The 18810-nt window shown below is 45.2% G+C and overlaps 1 protein-coding gene across 4 annotated transcripts in view; it reads left to right on the forward strand.

Moving 5' to 3' along the window:
- STK33 (serine/threonine kinase 33) overlaps positions 1 to 18810 on the forward strand; it is a 1224797-nt gene that overhangs the window by 740044 nt on the left and 465943 nt on the right. For all 4 annotated transcript variants that reach the window (XM_078680992.1, XM_078680994.1, XM_078680993.1 and 1 more), the window contains one exon: positions 1998 to 2073. In XM_078680992.1, coding sequence (XP_078537118.1) covers positions 1998 to 2073 — 76 coding nt within the window. The remainder of the gene's footprint in view (positions 1 to 1997; positions 2074 to 18810) is intronic.

An 18810-nucleotide genomic window follows, 5' to 3' on the forward strand; every position in this document is an offset into this window, starting at 1 on the left:
TTATGATCCTTGGAGTTCACTTCTTTGTCCTGGGTACAAGGTGGAGAGCAAGCCAAGTCTTCTAGGCTCTACTCAGATCTCAGAGAGCAGGTTTAATCCTCTTCTGATCTTTCACAGGTCCAATATTGCACCGAGGAGGTAACTTATAGTGCCACATTTATGCCTGGGAACAGCCTGTGGGTGACTCCTGGCCTCTCCCTAACCAATAGAGTAAATGTTGCGAAGGGTAATTCTACCCACATTTACAGCACGTCTGTGTGCCCTATAGCAAACAATCCCACAGTAGCCTCTCTAAATCCAAGATGGTAAAACCCTTGTACCCTTGACCAGAGCTTATATCCCCTCCCCAGAGATGTGCCAAGGAATTAAGCAACCCCTCCTCTGTGGTCACTTCAAACGGCGCTGGGGGAAGCTCCTCTCCCGCTGTGATTGGAGCCTGTCTGGCTGGGGGAAATACATACAGGCCCTGTCTAGGTGGCAGATAACACTTGCCTGTGACAGGGTAGGCCTTCTTTGAAGTTAATCAAGTTCCTGGGCACAGCCCAAATGTTTTCCCGTCGGAGATACAAACACTTTCCTATACCCAAGCCTTTGTCTCCAATCTGGGATAAGTTTTGACACCTTCTCTAGAGGGCTATTCAGCTTCTGGCTGATAGTTGGAGCTCATGCAAATGGCTCCCAGAGGCGTTAAGCAGAGAAAAGGTAACTTTCCAAAAGTATGTTTTCCCTTAATAATTATTAAAAATTCGATCTTACCATTAATTCGGATTTTGATAACTTTTAAAAGGAGACCTAAAGTTATATTTTTCGCTGTTTCCTAACTGAAATTACCATTATTACATGTAATAATGCAAGCAAGTGTTTTCCTATTGTCAGTCTTACTATAGTGAAATTATGTTTGGAGGCTTTTCACTGTAAAGACATATTTTAACATGTCCAACTTCCAAACACTATGCACCCTGTAAGGTCTACTTAGGAGTGACTTATTCATATTTAAACCATTTAGGTCTGTTAAAGGGGGACATTTTGACTGGTCAAATAGAAATTGCAGTTTAAAAGCTGCTTTGGTCAGGCTATAGTGGTAGATGTGAAGCCATGTTTTACAATGTCACTGGATAGCAGAGGTAAAGTGCACAGTTCTATAGCCCACAAACACAGTTAAGGCAAACATCTGGGGTACACCATGCAAATTATGGTCATTTCTTACAGATATGAAAAGTCCTGTAGTTTGGGATAGGTTAAATAGATTGCTGCACAGGTGGTTGCATATATGTGTGTAGCTCAGATATGAGAAGTATGAAGTATTAGAGCAAATTACACTTTTTACTATACTCTGCAGAAATTAGCATATTTTATCAAGATTTCTCAGATGAGTGCCATGGTTGCCCGAATGATAAGGGAGCTTAGGTATTGTATGTTTGTTAACTTGTCCCCATGTAACACATAGTGGTGATTGTTCAGCTATTGGGCAATATGTGATGAATTGTGGTAAATCTATCATCATCCGTAGCGGGCTCTACCGGCTATTAAAGGCCCACTCCAGCATCAAATGCCCAAGCCGAAGGCAGGGTCCCTTAACAGAGGAGCAGGCCTTTAATGGCCGGTAGAGCCCCTCTACGGAGGGCTCTAAGGCTATTAGAACATTCCGCTCCTAGGGGTCAGAATGTTCTAATTTGTAAAACAGAGTCCTCATGGATCCCGAGGGGATTGATATTCCCTCGGGCTCTGTGAACAAACATTGGAATGTTGGAGCTCCGGGCTTCTACAGGCTAGTAGAAAGCCGGAGCACACCATTTTTTTCAATGGACCTCCCAACGTTCCAATTTTCTAATAATTTGTAAAGTACCATTTAATAGCACTTCTGCTGCTGGTTATTTTATGCACAAGTGAATATATTATCCAACATCTTTAATCAGTATATTCTTCATGTTTGTTGTTTAAGCGTTTAATAGTGTCTTTTTGGTTATAAAATATTGTTGTTTCTGATTTTTTGGCAGCCCCCGAAGTTATAAATGCCCACGATTATAGCCAACAGTGTGACATTTGGAGCATAGGTGTCATCATGTACATATTGTAAGTAGTCTACTTGGTTTTCGTTTAAATTATATGTATATATGTTTGCTGAGGAAAAAGTAAAGAATTGGCGCACCAAGCATTTGGACTGTTGTTGATGTACGTTTTAGGGTTCTGGAGTTTACAATGTCTTCTGTCACACTTGGTTTTGTGCGCAATCATATTTGAGCCTGTAGTGACATTTCTTTGCACTCAGACTTCTCTATCATATTTCTTTTTTCTTTAATTTACTAAGTAATCATCAACATAAACACTCGGTAAACCGTTTTTAAATTTAATTTTGTTTTCTGTATACATTTTGTATCAAGTTAGTGGAGTATTGTTGCATTTATACATCACTAGTATAGAAGTTGTTTATGCGAGTTTGGTTCAGTTTGATAATCTCAGGATAAATTACTAGAAGTTTTGTTGTGAACAGTCCCTCTATGATTGATTCCACATTAACGACATAAACTTCCTCTTTTTCAGCATTGCATTACTTTGACTTTATTCGAGATCTGTAGGAGGCTGGCTTAGTATATGGTGCTCAATTATGTAAGTGCAGTACCCTGCACTAGTCCAGACAACCCTTATGGTGATTTTGGTCTTAGATCACCTTAGAAAGCTCTCTAAGTGGTAACTGTGAAGAGCAGCCTTCAGGCTTAGTCCAGAAGGAGTGTATAGCAGCTTGTTTTACCAGATATTAATCTTATTTATAAAAATAGGTATTTATTATAAGACACTCACTAACACACAATGATATCTCCTACCCGGAGAAAAAAGCACAATACTTTGCAATAAAGATAGGTAAGTAGCACAAATACACAGTGGTCACCCGGGGGCAGACCAAGCCATATACTAAAATAGAGGGATGCGAATTGTGCATCCCAGGAGATGTAGAAGTGTTGGGGACCCAAGTAACCACCTGAGGTAAGTACCCAGGAACCCAATGTAGGCCATGTGCAGTGTGGGAACACGGCTATGTGCTCAATTCAAGTCAATGGGTAAGTTGCTGTTCCAAATATAAAGAAGAAGCATCTCCCCAGTGGATCCTGAAGAAACCCCTCAGAAGACAGAAGGGTGGAGAGCCACCCCACCCATGTATACCCTCGGATCAAGGATACCTACACTAGGGAAGCCAGGTGCATAGGTGTGAAGTGGCATCTGAAACTGCTGTCCAACTTAATGGAAGACTTCAGGAAGATGCCGCTGTTAAAGAAGGTGAAAGTGTCTGGTGGAACCCAAAGGTGGATTCAAGTTGACTCAGGAGTGACCAGGAGGCACGGGAGACCAATGCCCGCCGATGTTGAGTGATTCACGAGAATTGTCAATGACCTTGAGGCTGCAGCTGTGTGGACCAGGTGATGCTGTGGAAGTCCAGGAGTCGTTCACGAGCTGTCCCACGTCGGATGATGAGAGCTAAAGGGGTGGTGTCTGTTGGGGGCACCAACAAGCCCTGGCAACTGCAAACAACGTGGCAAGCGAAAAAGGTGCAAAGTTAGGACCAGAAAGGTCCAAGTGACTCACCACAAGCAGGGGAGTTGGAGTAGGTCTCCAAACAATCAGGGGCGCCCACTGGAGTCAAGGGAGGCCCTGGACAGGGCCCGAAGATCTCTGGAGACGAGAGTCGCCTGCCTTAGCAACAGCCAGCTCACGAGGTGCACAGGGACTCTGTTCCGGCGATGTCGACGAGGGATCCTGGCCTCAGACTCGGTCTGACGACAGTGCAGACCTTGAGGAAGTTGCAGAACCGACACCTGTGTTACTGAACCTGTTGGGGTCCGTAGGAGCTGGGAATCAGCAAATCAGTCATCAAGGTTTTGGCACCTGCGGCTGCAGGGGAGTGACTCCTTCACTTCGAGGGAGATTCCTTCTGGTGTCTTTGAATGTCCAGAGGCCCTGGATGGAACCTGTATGGAGCATGAACACTGACGGTGCAGCGGGCTTGCAGAATAAAGAGATCTGGAGTAGACAGAGTCTTCCCGGTTACAGTCTTGGTTCCCAAAGCAAAGTCCAATGCAAGCAGTCTGAAGCGGTCTTTACGACTTGGTTAGAATGTCCAGACAGTTGAAGAGGACGCGGAGTTAGATCTGAATCGAATGCCACAACGAATCTAGGGACTCACCCTCAGGTAAGTTCTCAAGTACCCTAAGGAAAGGGTTGGTATGATTCAGTGGTCCCTCCCAGAGGAGTGGCTGGACAATGGGGAGGATACTCCTTCGTACTTTGTCCAGTTTCAGGCCAGAGCGGGAGCCAATGGCTCCCTGAATTGGTTTGAGCTGGAATATTCAAGGAGGGCAGAATCGTGTCTAAGGTCGGCAACAGCCCTAGCTTACTGTCCAATTCTAGAAGACTGATTACCTGGAGCACAGAGGGCCTCCAGAAGAAGCTTTACAGTGCATGGAATCATACCTCTCACACCGTTTACGGTGTCGGGGTATGATTCCAACATGTTTACAGCCAGTTTATAGATGGTCATCACGTGATGACGCAATGGCCACTCTATATGTCGTAATGGCTGATGCACTTACAACCCGGGAGAATGGACTCTGAAGGTTGTAGGGGTGCCTTGCTCATGCAGGGGCACCCTCACACTTAGAACGAAGCTGAGCACCCTGCCTTCGGGATTGAGAGTCCTACCTTACAGGTGACAGGTTTGAAGTGTAGTGACCTATATCTTTCGTAAGTGGTGCTAGCACGAGCTTGCACAGGCTGCAATGGGAGGCCTGGAGTCACAATTTGAGTGGTCTCTCATGGGTGGCATAATACATGCTTCAGCCCATGGGAGTCCTCTGATGTACCTAGGCCCGGGTACCTGGGTACCATATACCGGGGACTTATAAGGGTACGCCAGTAGCCAATTTGTGGGGTACCTAAGTACATAACACAAGAAGCCCTCGGGTCCGAGCAATGGACTACCGGTTGTCCCAATGAGAGAAAGAGGAGAAAACAGTGCTGTGGGAAAGAGTGGGGGTTGGGGTCCCTTTTAAGGACGGTTTCTCTCACACACCAAAGGTGTCATGCTTCATCATGGGGATACCTCCTCGCGTCGCGAACCTAGTCGTTCGCAGGCTACAACCCCCTTGCTGCGAGGGAGGAGCTCAGGGGTGTTTTAGTGAAGAAAAGGGGTATTACTAAGTAAGACCCAATGTGAGCAAATGTATGAGTGAGATGGTGCAGTGCTAACTGAACTGTGAGAATAACTAAAACTAGCTACAAGGTAAGCCTACCTTAGTTTATTGATGCTTCCTGGGTCCAGGATTAGAGTTGAGAAGTGTGGCTGCCATAATTAGAGACAGCTGCACTCAAAAGTGATCAGCATGTTTCAACTGTATTGACCTATAATAGTATTGTGGCCTTCTTCAGGATCTCTTTTTTAAAAGATACTGCAAGTGTGTGAAAGAAAAATATAGGGTGCAATAAGTTATTGCCAGCGGTAATCTATTGCTTGGACCCAAGGACTTCTTGTTTTATTTATTGTCTGAATTGGGGCGAGTGCCCTCGCTGGTCCATTAAATCTCCTCCAGCCTCCCATTGTGAATTATACTGTACCTAAGTACTTACCATAGCCAATTTAGGAGAAAAAGCACAGAGACTGGGGTCCTGATTAGAGGGATCCCAGTCAGACTAGTCAGAAACAGCATAACCCTAGGCAAAAAGTGGGGGTAACCATTAAAGCAGAACCTACTTTCCTACATGGACTGTTTTGCTACATTCAATAAACTTTGACTTCAGGAGAACTCCCTTTGAAACCGAGGGAGCATGTACTTGAACACAAGTAGAACCATTCCACAAACTAAGGAAGTTATGTTATGTTATGTTACTGCCATTTATATAGCGTAACAGCTGCCCCAGCAAAGGGGCGTCCCGGCGAAGTGTATCAAAGCAGCATCCTTCCGATCTTTCCTTGCTTTGCACATGTGCCTACTATTAGCATCTTTCACCTGTACACGCACTTGTTTTTCTCTTGATTTAAAGAATGCTGAATTTTATTAATTAAAAACAAAAGTACGAAACTGATTGTTAAAAGATTGTGGAGAGAGGTGATAAACTTCAAATGTACTATACAACAGTACAGTTTAATTATTAAATTAAAACAGCAGGGACAAATACAGGTGTGGGGAACAAACGTTACTGAAAAAAATATAAATGGTGGAACTCAAAATATATCTGTGCTTAATTTGTGCCAGTGGTTGCTGGTGTTGGCGTCCATGACATATTTTTCATCATCAGACTTTGAACCAGATCAAAAGACAGAAAAAGGGTATGGGGTGTGTGAGAAGTTGGCCTGGCATATGCTGTCCACTATTCTAGTGGGCACCTTGCACCAGTCCAAACGACCCCTTATTGATGGTAGGTTAAAGACAACCTTTATAGAAAGCTATCCTAGTGGTAGCTGTGTAGTGCAGCATTCAGGCTAAGTCTTGGAGGAATGTAAAGCAGCTTGTTTTACCAGTCTATAATCTCGTGAATGACCAAATGAAAGGAGAACCTCACCTGATATATATATAAAATATATGTATTTATTCTAAACATATCCCTCTAGTCTCTTTATGAGGATAGAGGCAAAAGTACATAAGGAAAACTTAATAGCACAGTAAATTAGCACAATAGACGTTGAGCCCGCGGGGCGTACCAAACCATATATTAAGAAATTGGTAAAAGAACCACGACTTGCATAGACACAAGGCCTAGATCCTGTAGAACCGCTAGGGCCACCATGAACCACTCAAGGTAGTGACACACGGGACCCATGGGGAACGCGTGCAGTTGGTGAACACAGCCGCGAATCACCATTAACTTCTATGGGGAAAGTCGCGGTTGGAATTTTAAAGATAAAGGACACTTAGGAGAGAACTTGGAGCAAACCCCTTTAGACTTAGAGGGTTCTAGAGCCAACACCCACGGGAGCACTGGAGTACTCGAGTTACCTCACCCAGGAAAGCCGGGTGCATAGGTGTCTTTTGATGTCGGGATTCGTCATCGTTTCCAATGGCGATCTGCTGCAAAGTGCTGCTGGCGTCGTAGAGGAAAGTGTCCGGTGTGATCCAAGCCTAGATCAGAGATGAGAAGAACCTGAAAGCAGAGGGGACAGAGTCTGGGTTACTTGCCGGTGACCAGGGGCACAATAGTCGAATGCCCACCGATGTCGGGTGATTTCAGATGAAGAAGGTGAAGCTTGACTGTTCAGCCACAAGAACCAGGAAGCATCGACGACAACCAGGATCTAGAATCGAGCTGTCCCACCCCGGATGTCGATTGCTGTGGTGTCGGTGCCCGGATGGACCAAACAAGCCTTGGCAACAGCAACCCACGCAGGAATCAAGGAAATGCTTTTGTGCAGAGCAGCAAGGTATGAGGGACTCACCACATGGTGGGGAGTCAGAGCACATCTGGAGTAACCAGAGAAGTCCAAGGAAAAGTAGAGTTGCCTTCCTGGAGACCCACTAGTCGACGGACCAGGAATCGCGAAGAAGCCTCGAGCGAAAATGCAAGAAGCGGGCTCACGGAACACTCGTGGAGTGTAGGCTCACAATCTTCGTGCAGAGGGTGCTCGGGGCTTGGGCTACAAGTAACCCAAAGCACAATTTCAAGGGATGTCGAGAAATCAATGCACTAGCAAATGTGCACGGTGTCCAGGAGTTCCGGTTCCACGTCACTCGTGAGGGCTGCGGGTCTCAGCTTTGAGAATTATGGAAATCCTCTTCCTGTGTTACAAATACTTCGGAGTCCGGTGGGAGCTTCGGAAATGCAGACCAGCAAGATGCTTCGTTGGTGCCTGCTTTAGCAGGGGAGTCATTCCTTGACCCCAAGGGAGATTCTTCCGTCCTCTAGTCTTTAGTAGAACGTCGAAGTTCCAGGATTCAGTTTCAGAGTTTCGTCCAGGTGTAATCTAAAGTCCTGTTGTCAGGGGTTCCCTATGTATACTAATGAAAGGGGTTGGACATATTCTGGGGACCCACCTATGGGAGGGTCTGAAAAGAGGGGTGGCTATACCCATTATCTTCATCCAGTTTCGCACCAGAGCAGGGGCTGGTAGCCCCTGCAACCAGTTTGAACTGGGCTATGCACAGGGACACCAAATTTGCCCCCAGTGCAGACTTTCTGGCACTCTCAGAGTGCTACCCACCCAGCCCCAATACACTAAAAACTGTCTGGGATGTGGTTACACCTCCCTGTGACAGGAAATCTATTGTCCAGGCCTCCCCTGCCAGAGATTCCTCCAGCAGCAGGAGGTCAGATGTTTGTCTGTGGCTGCAGCATCCATTTTGTGATGCCAGGGCTCTTTTAAACTATTACCGGGTAGACCAGTGTGTACATGTCTCTCCCTCTAGAAGCGTGAAATTCTACCCCTGCCGCCAGGGCTGGCAGGGGGATAGGATTCCAAAGTATTTGACACCAAACACAACATGTTTCCATGCAGCCATTCCAAAGTTAGCATTTACGGTGAGATTATAATGCACTTAAGAGTATATGGTCTGGCTGCATCACAGAACAGCCTCAGAGAATATATTCCTAAAGCTGCAGAGGTGTCCTGCTCATGCATGGGCACCCTCTCACACAAAACCAAGCACTCTGCCTTCAGGATTGATAAGGCCTGCCCTAGGAGTGACTAATAGGTTTATATGTGTTAGTGATTAAGGGTGATATAGGTAACCAATATCTTAGTAAGGGGTGCATGCACCACCTAGCCCAGGCTGCAGTAGCAGTCCTCTGGTGTCATTTTGGAAGGCTTCCCAGGGGTGGCATAATACATGCTGCAGCTTCTGGTAGACCTCTGGGGTACCTATGCCCTTAGTACCTAGGGTACCATATACTAGGGACTGGAGTGTACCTATAGTACATGCAATCAATTTAGAGAGGAAGCAGCTTGGCTGGGGTCCAGGATAGCAGGGCCCCAGCCAGACTAAAGTCGAAAAACAGTGAAACACCGACAAAAATCGGTGGTAACCATAGTAAGCAGATCCTACTCTCCTACACTCCCTCCACCCCCAAAACGCAGAGACATTAAACTAACCTTGACCAGTTGAGTCATCATGTTCTAAGTGAAAATATCTGGAGAGTACATCTGCATTGGCAAGGTTACTCCCAGGTCTATGTTCCGCTGTATAGTCCATCCCCTTTAGGGAAAAACCCTCAAACGTTTGAGGTTTTCACCCGTCATCTGTTTGATCCTTAAGATGGGCCTATGGTCAGTCTGAACAATTTCAATTTCAATTTTATTTGAATATGATTTGGAACTCAATTGAGATCCACATATACATACACCAAGTTATCTGTACACATAGGAGCGACATAAAAACCATAAGATACATTCATATTTATTCAAAATTCATTACTATTAATAAAATTCCAAAAAACATTTGAAAAAGTTAAAAATTCTGAAGCAAAACATTTCATTAGGAGGATTAAAGATAGCAGTGCGGAAAGATTTGGCAGAAGAAATACTTAACTCTAAACAAATCGGTCTCACCCATTTTCGGCGGTGGACCATTAGGGCAGGGCATACAAATAGAATATGGGTGATGTCCTGAATTGAGTTGTCATTGCCGCAAAAATTACATTTATCAGAGCAACCATGCCATCTAGCTAATAATTTATTTAAGGGCAGGAGATTATGTCTCAAAGGGAACCAAAAGCAGCGTAATCCGTGAGGAAGGATCCAAGATGCATAAGGTCGTATCTGTTTAAATATATAAGAATTTACAACCTCTTTAGCTCCTTTTTTTTGGATGAGGACATCTTTATTTCTCCTAAAGCTTAACTCCCAAGTTGCCCGTTTTAAAGACAACTTTAGTTGGTATGGGGTTAGTGAAAAGAGGGTTAATTTGTCCAATTCTAATAAGGTAACTGCCCTTCTAAAGTTCTTTATAAGCAGAGAGTGTTCCTGCATAGGGCCTAATAATTCCTTTTTAATCAGCGATCTTAGAGTTGCCGATTTGCCCATGGCTATGTGGAAGACCCAACGTATGACTCCTGCCAAGGCCTGAACCCAACTGCCCCGTATGCCGAATTCGAGTCTGAGGGTTTCTACTCTAAAGCATTATTAACCGACAGTAAATGACGCAGGAGACTATCCTCGATGGGAAACCCCATTGACTCAAGTCTATTAACTCAATGCCGTAGAGCAGGGAAGCGGGAATTTTTGCTCGAAAGGCCTCTAGTAAATGGGGAAAATGTCGTCTGCCTGTAGCCTTATAGAGAGCACTCAGACCATTTCCCTGGGACTTTGCTTTCCTTATATTATTATCTATATGGGGCTTAGGGCTTAGGTTACTGCATACTATTTTCCCCAAGAAGACATAGGATTTTACAGTATCTAGTTTCTCGCTACCTAAAAACCAACTGAAATTTCCAGATTTCGATTTTCTCTTCCCTGTAATACACATTACCTTGCTTTTTGACATATTAATCTTCAGGAAGTGGGAACCAGCGAAAAGGTGTAATGCATGCAGGCGATTATTCAAACCCCGCGGGGTGAGATCTAAAAGAAGAATATCGTCTGCATACATTAGGCATGCAACCGGTTTGTCCCCTAAAGTGGGAGCTATTCCTTCGCTGAGAGATAGAAGCTGAGGTAGGTCACAAATATAAAGAGAGAACAACAGAGGTGCCAATAAACAGCCCTGTTTAAGACCATTAGCTGAGGGAATAGCTTGGGATAGACCTCTCTCTCCACCTAACAATACCTTACACCAGGTATCAGAGTGGAGTTCCTGAATTAGGTTTAACATCCTAGCAGGCATACCCAAGGAGAGTAATTTCTTCCACAGCAAAGGACGGTCAACTTTATCAAAGGCCGTGGAAAAATCGATAAAGGCCGCATAAACCCCCCCTCCCCGGACCCTGATATATTTGTCAATTATTACTTGTAATGCAGTTAAATTATCCAGGGTACCATGATTTTTTCAAAAACCTGTCTGTTCCAGGGGAAGTACGTTTGTATGTTCCACCCAATCATTAATTTGTTTCAGAAGACATCTCGCAAACACTTTGCCGATTGCATCCAACAGGGCAATTTGGCGGTAGTTTTGGGGAGAAAATCGGTCTCCCTTTTTAAAAAGGGGTACTAAAATACTCCCTTTCCACGAAGGGGGAGTCTTTCCAGTAGAAAAACAAGTATTAAACAGAGGGCATAACAGTTTGCTCCATTTCATACTGCTTTGTTTTAGAACGGAGACAGGAAGTTCATCTGGGCCCATTGCCCCAGATGAGCGCATTTCCTTTATTGCTGTTACGATGTCCCTTTCACATAAAGGCGCTAGAAGCTGGTCACTCTATTTAAAACCTGTTGGTAAGACCATTGCTCCATTATTTGCATAAAGGGTTGAGATATAATCTACCCAGGATTTTTCTTCAATAGGAATAGGGAGTGGTCTAGTTCTTGAACCACAACCCTCACCTATAAGGGACCAGAACTTTCTCATATCTCCTTTGAAAGCCGCCTCTCTTAATTTTATCCAAATGGTATCCTCACATTCTTTTCTTAATTTTACTTGTTGCCTTTTCCTCCTTCTTTTTAATAAAGTTATCTTGTGTGATCCTTCTGCCGTTTTACATAAGTATTGTGCCCTTACTAATTTATTTATTTCTTTATTGAGTACCGTAGGGGGCAATAGGGTATTTTGAAACACCTTTTCTTTTTTGGTTTTTTAGCTACCAATATCACTAATTTCATGAAATCTTGGAAACACGCGATTTCAGAACCATGCCACATAGCCAGTTCGTTAATTGCTGCGTCAAGAACTTTCTCCAGATCTTGTTCTGCATTTGTGTTCCAATAACATCTGCCTGATTTCACTCCAAAACTTACCAGGTCGCCATTAAGTGACCATACGTCTGCTTTTGGAGGATTTATATTCATAGAAAAAGAAAGAAGTTTATGGTCGCAGAGAACTGTTGCAATAATCCTCAGATACTTTAGTAAAGCAAAGGTAGAATTCTCAACTATTACGTAGTCTAATATAGAATCTCCCTGATGGGATTTATGAGTAAAATTTGCAGGGGAATCAGATGGGAGCCTTCCGTTTGCTATAATTCCGTCCGTAATGGACAGCTCTTTAAGAAGTACCTTCCCTCTCGAATTTGTTTTAATCTTCTCAGGGAAGAGGGCTTGAGGGATATGAAGGGATTCTTCTTTAAATTTATCGCGAAACAGGCTCAAACTTAAGTTGGAAATTTTCCAATTCAAATCCCCAACTAAAATTATATGAGGGGTAGGAGAATTCACCCTACGGCTCTCAATATAGACGAAAACCTTTTTTAAGGTTTCATTGAAACTAGCTTCGGGGGGAATATAGGCATTGATCAACACTATGGGTTTGGATACCTGAACATTATCCTGGCCAAATAACGTTATAGCCTGAAAAAGTTTACAAGAGTCCAAATAGTGCGAGAAATTCCATTTTATCCGGTTGGATAGCAGACAGGCAATTCCCCCCCTGGCGTGACCTCTCCTGGATGGGACAGCAAGACCTTCTAGTACAAAATAGTCCCTTCCAATTTGGAGTTTTTCCGCGCACCAGGTCTCCTGGAGACAGATCACACTGGCTTTTAAAGACATTAAGAATTGAGTTTTTTCTGGGCAGTTCTTTAACCCAGCACAATTCCAAGATATTAGAGATAAGTCATCGCTAAAGGGAAGGCTTGGGCGGGTACTCAATAGTCAATTTTTTAGACAGTACGCTTGGTAACCAATTCCAACGAAGGGTTTTATCGAGTACCCTATTTTGAGGGAAGGGTATAGGAGGGTTAGGGTTGGAAACAAAACGGTGATCTTTGGACAGGCAAATTTTCAAATCATCGAACCCAGTGAAATTTTGTACATTTCTGTGCTCAACCTGTAAGCGAGGTAGAATGGACCCTAAGGCCCCTAAAGACTTAACAGGTCCGGCAGACGAGAGATTCCCCCAAGCGGGCATAACATCAATCCCTCTACTCTGAAATTCTTCAGACCGTTGTAAAATTAAGTTTACCACTAATTTGGAGTAGAATTTTACCCTCCTTAAGTTTCTACCCTCTGTCTTCATGATCCGAACTAGGTCTATATCTGCAGTTTGAAGCAGTTTCAACCCTGCCGATTCATGGAAATATTTAAGAAGTAATGATCTATTTAATATACAATCGGCATCAAAGAGGGGAAGGAAATCAAGAATAAGGGTATCGACGAACTCCTCTGAGGGAGATTCCTGGGGCACTTGGCAAACCACCACTCCTTCCCTTTTATCGGAATAGGGATTTGCCAAGGGATTAAGAATGGAAGGTATGGGACAAGTAGAGAAGATCTCATTTTTTGGGGAATTGAAATTGGCAAATCCCCATTTACCCTAAGTTGTTCTTCTAGAGTGTTGGGAGTGCAGGGGAGAGCGTCAGGGCTCAATAAGCTCTGAGCCGCGGAAATAGAAATATCCACAGCTGTATTACCTTCTTCACCTACATCCTTCGGTGCCAACCGGGATGCCTGTAATGGTTCTTGATTTGGAATCATTTCCTGGTTTGCTCTCCAAAGTATTTTTCTCCGTCTATTCTTTTCGATTCTTCTAATTTGTGTTCTCTTTTTTGTCCCATTCTTCTTAACTTTCCCTAAATTCTCCTTTTTTCTATCACCTTCTTGTTCTTGGATCAACTTATCGCCCCCAATAAGTTGTTTATTAAAGATGGGAAATAATTCTTTATCTAGGTTTGATTCCATTTCGTGCTGCTCTTCAACTAACAAGGGTAGGTCTATGTCATTTTTTGTCCCTATTTCATGTAAAACCTCTACTACTGGATCTATGTCCGCTACACAGTTTGAAATGGGGGTTTTCAGATGGGGGCTAATTTTACCCCGTCACTCGAAGGATGTGAAACAGAGGGAAACCCGTTATCCTGCAAACGATTTTCTTGAGCTACGGGGACATCTTTCACAGTATCCGGAACAAAACTCGGTTTTACCTCTGGTTTATTGCATAACAAGGTCTTTAGTATTTGGGTTACTGTTTCCAAAACGCAATCAGAGCCCCCAACAAACTTCTCTAACAATACCAAAATTGATGAAAGCAGATGTTCAAGGGAGGATAAACAGTCGGAGACTGGTTTATCCAATCTCGGGAGGTCCTTAACATCACAACCTGTTATATTAAGAATAAAATTCATAGAGGTATCTAACTGTGAGATATTCGAGGGAGTACTGCTATAGAGATGGAGGACAGGAGCAACTGGAGTAGTTGAAGTTTTGTGTAGGTCCCTCATCTTAGCAGAATCCACCTCGATATATCTTCTGCAGAGATCCAAATCCAAGTCAGAAAAGGCCAGGGCACTATTATTCCCTTCTTTAGGTGGTAAAGGGCTTGCCACGTATAGTTCGAAAGGAGGCTCCCTAAGTTTAGGGAGGAGGACAAGATCAGACACCACCTCCCTTTTTTCAACAGCTCCCGGGGAGGTTTGAAACAAAAGAGAAGAGGAAGAAGGAGAATGATTATTTAGATTATGAATGGTAGGAGACACATTATCAGACATTAAAACCATATCTTCTCTTAATGTGGCTTGAGGGGATGCCCCCTTTTCTATTTTATTCTTGTGTACCAAAACGTCAGTACACAGTCCCATTCGGAGAGGGAAGGTTATTTCGGAATCGACATTAGATGGAGCAACATTTGGTGCTCTGTTTTTTCCCCGCTCCCAAAGATTAAATAACTGGCAGGTACCTTTAAGTTGTATAGCATGATTGTCCTTATTTCTAATGGGGTTCGATTTTGTCTTTGAACACGACCTCCCAACCAATAGACTTCCAGATCTAAGTTTTTTGGCCGTCATTTCCAATGAAACTCAAAGATGACGAGGATGTTAGGAACAATCTACAAAACACAATTCAATACAAAATATAGGGGACACTAGTGGGCTTTAGGGAAAATGAAATTAAAACGTTCAGCCGTCTTCAGCCTCTGAGGGCCTCAGAGGGCCCGCCCTTTGCCCAGGCTTAGCCCCGGGCTTGGACCCGGGCGCGTCCCGCGTGCGCGTTATCCCTAGGCAGCTATAAGTCGGGAGGGGGGGCGGGAAGAGGACCAGCTGCGGCGAGACTCCAGGCGCAACGCCCGCTGGTCCTCGCAGTCCCGCAGGGGAGGGAACACTCCACTCGTCTCCTCCTGTTGATAGTAAGTCCGTGCACCAAAGATTTCCTCGAGCGGCTCCCGCGAAGCGGGGGCCGCGAGCAGTGGGAAGTGAGACCGGCAATCAGGCAGCACTACCGCTTCGTTGATAGTAAGTCCGTGCACCAAAGATTTCCTCGAGCGGCACCCGCGAGTGAGACCGGCAATCAGGCAGCACTACCGCTTCGTCACTCCGTTAGGTCAGTCTGAACAGTGAAGTGAGTGCCAAACAAGTATGGCCTCAGCTTCTTCAGAACCCAAACCACAGCAAAGGCCTCCCTCTCAATAGCGGACCAATGTTTCTCTCTAGGGGTCAGCCTTCTGCTAATAAAAGCTACTGGCTGGTCCTGACCTTCATCATTCAATTGTGACAGCACAGCCCCTACCTCAAACTCAGATGCATCTCTTTGGACAATTAATTCTTTGGCTTAGTTAGGACTTTGTAGAATTGGTGCAGTCCACGTGTCCTGCTTCAGGTCATCAACTTCCTTTTGACAGCTAATTGTCCACTGAACTTTCTTAGGCATTCTTTTAGAAGTTAAGTCATTCAGGGGTGTCACAATTGATCTATGCCCCTTGACAAATCTTCTGTAGTACCCAGTCAGGCCCAAGAAAGCTCTGTCCTGAGTCTAGGTAGTTGGAGCAACCCAGTCCATGATGGTCTGGATTTTGCTCTGTAATGGTTGAACCTAGCCTACACCTACACGGTGGCCCAGGTACACAACCTGACTCTACCCTATCTGGCACTTAGTAGCCTTGATAGTTAGGCCCGCTTTCTGCAGGGCCCCCAAAACATTTCTCAGGTGGACCAGGTGATTCTCCCAGGGGGAGCTAAAGACCACAATATCATCTAGATATGCTGCACTGTAGTCTTCCAGGCCTGTTAGGACTTTGTTCACCAACCTTTGAAAAGTGGCAGGTGCATTTTTCAAACCAAAGGGCATTACCACAAATTGATAGTGCCCTCTCGGGGTAGAAAATGCTGTCTTGGGCTTTGCATCATCAGCTAACCTGATCTGCCAGTAGCCAGTTGTACGATCAAATGTGCTCAGAAACTTGGCTGAGGCCAAAGTATCTATAAGCTCATCTGCTTTTGGAATTGGATGAGCATCTGTCCTACTGACTGCATTGAGACCCCTGTAGTCTACACAAAACCTCAGCTCTCGCTTACCACCCTGGGTGTGAGGTTTAGGTATCAAGACCACTGGACTAGCCCAGGGGCTATCTGAGGTTTCAATAACTCCCAAATCCAACATCTTCTGAACTTCAGTCCTGATGCAGTCCCTGACATGGTCAGGTTGCCTGTAAATCTTATTTTTAACAGGCAGACTGTCCCCAGTGTCCACTTCATGAATGCACCAGGTAGTCTGACTTGGAGTCAGTGAGAACATGTTCCTATTCTGATTGAGCACCTGTCTACATTCATCTTGCTGCTGAGCAGTGAGGCTGCCTGCCAAGGCTACACCATCAACTGACCCATCATCAGGATTCTGTGAGAGCAGGTCAGGGAGTGGATCACCCTCTTCGTCCTGTCCCTCATCAGTAGCCATGAGCAAGACCATGTCCGCCCTGTCAACATAAGGTTTCAGTCTGTTGACATGAAGCACCCTATGGGGGCTCCTGTGAGTTCCAAGGTCTACCAAATAGGGGACCTCTCCCTTCTGTTCAACAATGGTATTAGGGCCACCCCACTTGTCTTGGAGGGCTGCTGGGGCCACAGGCTCCAACACCCACACTTTCTGTCCTGGCTGGTGAACGGTCAGCACATCCTTTTGGTCATGCCAGGCCTTTTGCAATTCCTGGCTAGCCTCATGGTTTTTGGTTGCCTTTTTCATATACTCAGCCATCCTGGAGCGGAGACCAAGTACATGGTCCACTATGTCCTGTTTAGGGGGTTTGAGACGTAACTTCTATCCCTCCTTCACCAGACACAATGGACCTCTGACACGATGCCCAAACATAAGTTCAAAAGGGCTGTAACCAACCCCCTTCTGAGGAACCTCCCTGTATACAAATAAAATGCAGGGTAGTAGGATGTCCCATCTCTGCCTAAGCTTTTCTGGGAGACCCTTGATCATACCCTTTAAGGTTTTGTTGAACCTTCCAACTAAACCATAGCATTGTGGGAGATAGGGTGTGGTGAATTTGTAATTCACTCCACACTCCTTCCACATTGCAGTTAAGTAACTAGACATAACATTTGCTCCTCTGTCTGAAACTACCTCCTTAGGAAAACCCACTCTTGAAAACACTCCCAAGAGGGCTCTTGCCACCACAGGTGCAGTAGTGGTCCTAAATGGAATGGTTTCTGGGTACCTAGTGGCTTGGCCCACCACCACCAGGATAGATCTGTGCCCAGATGCTGTCTGAGGATCCATGGGACCAACTAAATCAATCCCAACCTTCTCAATGGGAACGGGGGGCCTTTGTTGTACCACCTGCCTTACACAGGCTTGACAGGTGACACAGGAGCGACAAAACTCCTTGGTGTCTTCAGACATGTGGGGCCAATGAAGGTGAGGGACAATTCTGTCCCAAGTCTTGTTTTGGCCCAGGTGTCCTGCTAGGGGAATATCATGGGCTAGTGTCAATAGGAAGCCCCTGAACTTCAAAAGTATAACCAACTTCCTGGCTGCACCATGCTTGGGGTCTCTATTCTTTTAGTACAGGAGTCCATCATCCCAATAAATCTTATGGGTGCCACTAGCATTCCCAGCAGCCTCAGCAGCAGCCTGCTATTTGAGGCGTTCAAGAGAAGGGCAGCTCCTGACTCAGACCTTCCCTGGAAGGTCCCCCCTGTCCCCAAGGACTCAACCTGATCAGGCTCAAGCTCATTTGGGACAGTTCCTTCTTCAGGAGCACAATCATCTCCCTCAAGAGACTGATCTTCACTCAGAGTCCAGGGGGAAGGCATTGCCTAAACCCTCCTGCTCCTTTTCTTGGAAGGCACCTGGTCCATTCTTCCAGGATCCAGGGCCTGTTCAGTTTTAGACATTTTGGCCTGTGACCTAGTCACAGCAAACACATGTGCAGAGATTCCTAACATTTCTGCATGGGTCCTGAGCTCCACTTCAGATGAGGCTGAAGTCTCTAAATCATTGCCAGGTAAGCATTCAACAGGGAGGTCTGCACTTACCACAACTTTCTTGAGGCCAGTTACCCCTCCCCAGGAGAAATTAACAACTGCCAGGGCATGGTTGGTACTGACATTGCTAGCCTTGGTCACTTGGTAAAGCTCACCAAGTATGATCTGCCCAGGGTCCACAAGGTCTTGTGTCAGCATTGTGACACTTGCCCCTGTGGTAACCTATATCTTAGTAAGGGGTGCATGCACCACGTTACCCAGGCTGCAGTAGCAGTCCTGTGGTGTCATTGTGGAAGGCTTCCCAGGGGTGGCATAATACATGCTGCAGACCCAGGTAGGTCTCTGGGGTACCTATGCCCATAGTACCTAGGGTACCATATACTAGGGACTCACGAGGGTACCCCAGTAACCAAACTGGAGTGTACCTATAGTACATGCAATCAATTTAGAGAGGAAGCAGCTAGGCTGGGTCCTGGATAGCAGGGCCCAGCCAGACTAAAGTAAAAAAACAGTGAAACACCAACAAAAAGTGGGGGTAACATAGTA

This window comes from Lissotriton helveticus, chromosome 3_1 (assembly GCF_964261635.1).
Source record: "Lissotriton helveticus chromosome 3_1, aLisHel1.1, whole genome shotgun sequence".
NCBI lineage: Eukaryota > Metazoa > Chordata > Amphibia > Caudata > Salamandridae > Lissotriton > Lissotriton helveticus.